The sequence below is a fragment of the Symsagittifera roscoffensis genome, unplaced genomic scaffold (assembly GCF_963678635.1).
Source record: "Symsagittifera roscoffensis unplaced genomic scaffold, txSymRosc1.1 SCAFFOLD_745, whole genome shotgun sequence".
Lineage (NCBI taxonomy): Eukaryota > Metazoa > Xenacoelomorpha > Acoela > Convolutidae > Symsagittifera > Symsagittifera roscoffensis.
Window position 1 is genome coordinate 8,892 of NW_026971065.1, and position 6,998 is coordinate 15,889.

The following is a 6,998-nucleotide window of genomic DNA, read 5'->3' on the forward strand; positions in this document are numbered from 1 at the left end:
TTTGTTTTCTGTAGTTTCACATAAACTTTGGTTTGGAGCCTTTGTTCTAAAATGCAACCAAAAACGTTAAATTTTTAAACTAAAACCTTATAGCTTTCAGACTCTGGCCCTCAGACGAGAATTTTTGTTCAGGGAAAGTTTCGGACGAAAAACTGAGCAAGTTAATTACATAAATTTTTGTTCGCCCCCAACCTTCATTCAAAAAATTCCAGGAAAAATAAAGAGTTGCTTATAGCAGCAAATGTTAGCGTGTAAACCGAAATAAAAAATCCTCTTTCAATATTTCAATATCTTGTACTATTTAAATACCAAAATTATATTTTAGTGGTGAATTGCAATTAGCGGTACAAATTATTAGCCATCTGGGAATACTCTTTCACTTGCCACTGAGAAGCGGCCAACAATTGTTTCATGATTTCCAGTTGATCCTCTGTCTTGGCTTTTTTACCCTCCGCTCTGGAAATTTCAGTATATAATTCTTCAGTTTTCCGTTTTATGTACTCGTATTCTAATTTCTTCTCGGATATATTCCGACTAAGCTGTTCACTCTCGGCTCTTCGCTCGTTTATTTCAACCAGATTTTTTCTCATATTTTCAGTCAAGACAAAATTTGAAGTTCGTCCTTCAAGAAAGCTCACAATTTCTCCGACGCCGTTTTGCTGCAATGCAACTTTCTTCAACTCAGACCAGTTTTGGTCAATATTTCTAAATTTTTGCTCAGTTTTTGCAAGTTTTTCTTCGAGGTTTTGCAATTTTGTTTCTTTTTCTTTCGTCACGTTTTCCAGATTTTCAAGTTTTTCAGCAAAATTTACTGAGTTGTGAAGTAGTTGATCTTTTTCATCTAGTTTTTCCTCCAAGTTTTCAATTTCAATAGAAAATTCTTTTCGGATTCTCTCTTCGGCAGTTTGTGATTGCAATTGCTGATTTTGGATCAAATGTCTTTTCTCTAAAAGTTGAGAATTCAGGGCTTCTTTTTCTTTCGTAAGAGACCAAATTTTGAGCTCTAATGCCGAAATAATTTGGCCCAATTTTTGGATTTCTGTTTCGTAAAACTTTTCTGAGTTTTCAGCGGTTATCTTATTCTGAAACTTCAAACTTTCGTTTTCTTGGGTCATTTCTGTGTAGTCATGTTCAAGTTCTTGGTTTTCAATTTGCAATTTTGTCAGCGATTTTTTCAATACCGAGTTACTTTCTTTGTTGGTTTTCCACTCATTTTCATTAGATGATAACTTCTTGTTCAGTTTTGAAACTTCAGCTTTCAAATTGGAAATTTCTTGTTCCATTTCTTGTTTCTCTGCAATAGAGTCTTCTTTTTGTTGAGAATCTAACTTTTGTAACTTTTTGATTTCTTTTTGCAAATTTTCAACTTGATCTTTCGAGTTCTTCTCGTTTTGCTGGAACGATTCAACCGCTCGATCAAATCGGCTTTTTTCCTTTCTTTGCGTGTCGTGAGTTTGACTAATTTCCGAATCGTAAATCAACAATTCTCGTTCGAGAATATCAATTTTCTCCTTCAATTTTCCTCGTGTGATTTCAAACTTTTCGAGTTGATTCTGAGAATTGCTTTTCTCTTTTTGCAGATTGTCAGTTAAAGACTTGATTTCTTTTTTCCACTGTTTTATTTTAAATTCAATTTCCTTTCGGTCTGTTTCTCGCCTTTCGGAATACTCTTTCCTCGTTTGGCCGACTGATTTTTTCAGTTCTTCGTTTTCCTGAGTTTCGGCTATCAGTTTTTTGTTCACTTCTTGCTCTCTATTTTCAGCAGCATTAATTTTAGTTTGCATTTCGTGAATTTTTGAGTTCAAAACAAGTTGATAGTCTTTTAAAATTCGACCTGATATATCATTTTGATGAATCATTTGAATAGATTCCATTTGCGAGAAGTTGGAAGTTCCCTTGGCTAAAACTTGGACATGCCGTTGTAAGTCTTCTGGTTTTATAGAGTTTTCAATATATTCGCTGAAGTTTTTTTGGACTATTGTCAATTCATCAGCTGAAGTTCTGTGTTTTGCAACCATTTCATCAAGTTCAACTCTTAATTTTTGATTTTCATCGTCAGATTTCGACGCCCGTTCGTTTTGTAGTTTCATTTCGTGTCTCAATTTTTGGTCAATCTGAGATTGTTTGTTTGCTTCGTGTTGGAGTCTAATAATTTCTCCTTGCATTTTTTTCGCAACTTGTTTTGCCATCGGTAGCTGGTCGCTGTTTTCTTTCCAAGACGAGAGTGTTTCTTGATCCGGATAATTATCCAGAATAACTTTCAAATCCCTATTTTTCAGTTCCAGTTGTTTCATATCTTCAAACAAAACTTTCAATGACGTCAAGAAATGCTCCAACCGAATGAACAAATCCTGAATTCTTACGATTTTGCTGTCGTTTGCTTTTTCACGTGTGACAGAAACTTCAAGGTTGTTTTCCAAGCAGTTATTCACATTGTGTAGACGAGCAATTTCTTTGCGAAGGTTTGTCATGTATTCACATACACTTTCTGCCATCGTCGACAGTTCGACTTTCAGTTCATCGTTTTGAATCAAAGCTGGATTTTTGGGCTTTGGAATGTTGGGCGATCTAGTCTGTGGGTGTATGAAACCAGAACCTTCCTGATCAAACCCATAATTTTCCCAACCACTAGTCGGACTCGGATTCATGTATGTAATATTTGGTCCAATAAAGTCATTTCTGGCGCCATTTGGCAGCAAAGGTACTGGAAACTTACCTTGAATGTCAATTGTCTGAGGAAAATTTCCGTCACAATGAACTAAATCAGGAGGTGGTGCAATGTTTAGCTGACGTTCCAGTCCCATAACAGTTGCTGTTTCATTTCTCACCATTTTGAGCATTTGATCTAATTCTTGCTGCAGGCTTCGATATTTCACTATTGCGTCGTCCAGAATTGGCTTCGGGTTTATACTCAGCTCGCTCGTCATTGACGAGTCGGTCTTGTCCGCATTTTTGTCATTCGGCTTTGACTTTTTGTTCACATCTCGATCGTCTTTTTTCACACCTGCACTAATCGAATCCGATTCACTGTTTTGTTTCACGCCATTTGTGTTTTGAGAATTATCGCGAGAACTGGTTCCTCTTTTTTCATTTTCAGTGGGTTTTTCAACCCGCCAAGGAAGCTCGCCTTTGTTTTCTACGAAGCCCCGATAGCCAGTCTTTGGACCTGGCAGGTAGTTCGGGCTGAGTTTGTCTGCATAAGGTGGCAATTCTCTGTTTCTGAAATACGGAGACTGATTTCCGTCATTTTCAGCCTGTGTCAGGTTCTTCTGAGCTGAGTTTAGTTGAGTCTCAGACTGCTTCATTTGTTCCTTGATTTCCTGGAAACGAACAGTTGGAGTTCTCGGCGTGATTATCTCTGGAATTGAAGCTGCCGAAGTATCGTCATCCGCGTTGTGATTATTTAGCTCAACCAACTCGTTAGAACGGCTTCTCATTCCGTTTTCTTGCAAGTTCAATTTCTTTGGCCTTTTCTGCGGCGTCATTGCCGTTGCGCGTCCTATGTAAGGCATGTCCTCACTTAGATCTGAATTATCAGGCGCTGTTAAGTCCGAAAAGCTGCCAGCGTTTCCAAACTTTTTGTCGATTTTGAAAAATGCCAGTTCTTGTTCCAACTCATAGTTCTTGTCGACTAGTTTGTTCACTTCTTTAGCTTTCCTTGCTAGAAGTTGATTGTTGTTTTCCGTATCTCGCTCCAGTTGGGTTAGTCGTTTCTTACTGTCAGATTTGACATCCAGTAACTTTTTGTTCTCAGCTATGAGTTTCTGATTTTGAGCGCGTAGTTGACTTTCAAGAGCTTTTTCATTTATCAGCTCGTCGCTTGTTTTTCTGAGCTGTTCGTTTAGTTTATCCGACTCCATTCGACCGAACCGCTCGTGCGCTTTGCGATGATCTTCAGAAGTCACGACTCGACCGTCGAGATTCGCCAAGGTCGGGATCCTATAGGTTATCAGAATCTCCCAAAACTCATCAGTCGAACAAAATGGGTTCTCATTCAAACCTAGGGCAGCCAAATTAGGCAAGTTTTCCAAACTTGCAACTGATTTCAAATTTGCAATCTGATTTGCTGAAATGTCCAGGGATCTCAGAGACACCAACCCTTTCCCAAACTGTTTAGGCAGTGTAGTTATTTTATTTCCTCGAAGATTCAATTCGTGAAGCAAACCTAAGTTTTCCAAAGTTTCCCCAACTAGACTAATCAGATTGTTCGATAAATCCAATTGCTCTAATTTCTTCAATTTTTCCAACCCAGCTATTTTTTCGATTATATTATTGCTCAAGTTAAGTTTCTTCAAATTGTACAATGCGTCTAGTTTTTCTATAAACTTGATCTTTTTCGGACTTTTTATACTCAAGTTCAATTCTGTAACACGATGAAGATACTCTACTTGAGTTATTTTGAAGAGTAACTTTTCAGTGATGTAAAGCACACCGGGATTCGAACCTCCAACTACTTCTTTAGTTTTGCCTCGTGGGCTCGACTCGGAACGTGCGGGCGATTTGCTCGTGGACGCTACTTGTGATTTGCTAGACGATGGAACCGGTTTTGCTATTCGGGTTCTTGAAGCTCCTGGACTGACCGAGTTGTCTTTTCGAGAACGTGGAACTGTCAACATTGCTGTATCTGATTTGGGATCTTCAGATCTAGTGATACGAGTTCGAGCCCCGGGCATGACCAGTTTTTGCGACGGCGGCGAAGCGTGTGAGGAACTTCGGTCAGTGACCGGCGAAACGCTGGAGTTAGTCAGCCTGGATCGGTGAGATCTTGGCGTATGACCACCTTGGGAAAACTCCGGGGACATTACAGGAATTCGGGACATTTTTAAGGAAATTTAGAAAAAGAAGATTTTCATTAATGGGTAGAACAATGACGGCGTTAAACTCGAAAGAAACCGTAAATAAAAGCTCACATAATTTTAATCAATAGAAAGACGGCGATATAACCAAAGAGATATAATAGTTGAGTTAGCAGCAGCCAGTTTAGCTATTTAGAAAGTGGTTTACCTTTTGTGTGGAGATTCAAGCGGCGAAGTTAATACAAATTAAAATTTTCAATTGGTACTTTTTGCCAGAATTTAATTGGATTTAAAGCAGCAGGTCTGAAAAGTTAAGCGGCCGTCCAAACACGGTGGCGTGTTTAATTTTTGGTCGTATCATATCAATTTTTACAGCATATGAACGCCATGCGTTTTGTGTAAAATTAACCAAATGTGATGACGGTTTTTTGTGCTGAAAAAGCTTTCAAAGGACCATCAAAAAGCACTCCATTGTTTCAGCCTAAAACAAACAAACAAATCGAAACCGAGTATATCAGGGTGAAGTCCTGAATGTTCCGATTGCACTTTAAGGCAAAATACAAAGCTTTTGCGTTTTCATATTGACGAAAACAATCGAAAAATTTTATTTCATTTTTTTAAATTTATCCCTCGCGGGCTAATTTAAGCTACAAAGAGATTAATTTAACATATCTTGTCCTAATAAAAACAGCAAATGACCTGCCTCAAATTGCAACGCACTAATTTGCCGCTTACGCGTGTTATGTGAGAACTCAAAATATTGCGCGTTGATTATCCCAAATTAGTCAAATTAGCAACTTTCAAACCCCCACAATTTAACGAAAATCATAACAGTTTTCTTTAACATATGAGCTTCAGAGAAAAGTATTTTTCAGATATCACGAGGCCAAACTGTGTACTGGATAGTTTGGTGATTGTAGGCCTCTGAAATTCAAATCTTCAAACTCGGAACAATCAAAGGAAATGAAAGAACATAAGAAAAACAAAAGATAGCGTCCTTGATGCGGAATCCGCTTTCAATTCAGGAAATACACAGCAGTTTGGCCTCGTAATGGATGATATAAAAAACGTTCATCAAAAAAGCCTAGAAAATTACATGATATTGACTAATAGCCAAAAATTGACCCCACAACATAGCAAAAAATGATATCAGGCAAAGTTATCTTTTACATTTGAGCTTCAGACAGTAATACTTTTCAGATGGTATAAGAAATGCTTAGACAACAAAGTGAAAACTGTAATAGCAACCCCAAGGATATATATTCCGCCTTCTTTCAAAAACCAAAATAAGAATCTGCTCTAATAGGTAAACAAGATTGCTCGTATATCAGAAACTTTCCGACTGCTCTTCAAGACCAATTCAAAAGTTTTTGGTTTAAATATTGATAAAGTAATCGAAAAAAAATTGTGGAATGATATTAGAAAAAAATTATTCCCACTCGCTATTTTAGTCACAAAGGGATGTATCTGGCCAATTCCGAAACAAGAGTTGACACATATAAGTAACATAGAATGTGCCGTAATTTTTTTCATTGCAGAAAAAAAATACAAATTCGAAAAAAAAATTGTTCTTTTTTTAAAAAAAACAATTCGATTATGTTCAAACTTTTCATAGCGTGAGAAAGGGTTGACAAGCAAAAAATTATAAGCTTCCACAGTCCATTTATGTAGTTGATTTAATGCATTTCATATCTTACACAGGAAATTATTTGAGAAGTGTTTTTATTCGCATTTGCTTGTGAGTTGTCGATATAATCTTGGTCAAGTTAGAAATTAGTCGGCGTAATGAAGGTGTAGTTAAAACTTCTATCGTTTAGTTACTAACAAATGGTGCGCGAGACGCTTTTTTTACAATTCGTTGCTTGAGGAGGTCGGAAATTTACCTAGTTCATAAAAACCGACAATGAATGGATGAAGTTGCCGATTACATGCAAAATGGTGTTTCTTGACTTGGAGCTGAACAACTTTTATGATGTTCGTTTCCCTAGTTGACAAACTATGGCATAATCATTCTCAAATGTGGTTTGTTATAATCACTGAGTATAACTTATGATTCACCAAAGCGACGAAATTAAATTGACATTCATGACATCTCGATATGCCGTGTGAATGCTTTTGTGCAAATTGTCCAAATAATTTCGGCTTTTTAAAGTATACAATGTAATATTAATCCGGCCATGAAATTATTCTGAAACAAGAATT

At 37.1% G+C, this 6,998-nt stretch overlaps 1 protein-coding gene across 1 annotated transcript; it reads right to left on the reverse strand.

The window, feature by feature from the left end:
• Positions 1-269: 269 nt before the first annotated feature.
• On the reverse strand, positions 270-4,995 carry LOC134856141 (centriolin-like). The gene has a single exon (XM_063872505.1). It carries the CDS (start codon positions 4,818-4,820, stop codon positions 339-341), a length of 4,482 nt encoding a protein of 1,493 aa, XP_063728575.1. The 5' UTR covers positions 4,821-4,995; the 3' UTR covers positions 270-338.
• Between the last annotated feature and the right edge of the window lie 2,003 nt (positions 4,996-6,998).

Excerpts from the sequence above, each read along its gene's own strand:
- LOC134856141 (XM_063872505.1), bottom strand. The coding sequence starts at position 4,820 with ATGTCCCGAATTCCTGTAATGTCCCCGGAGTTTTCCCAAGGTGGTCAT.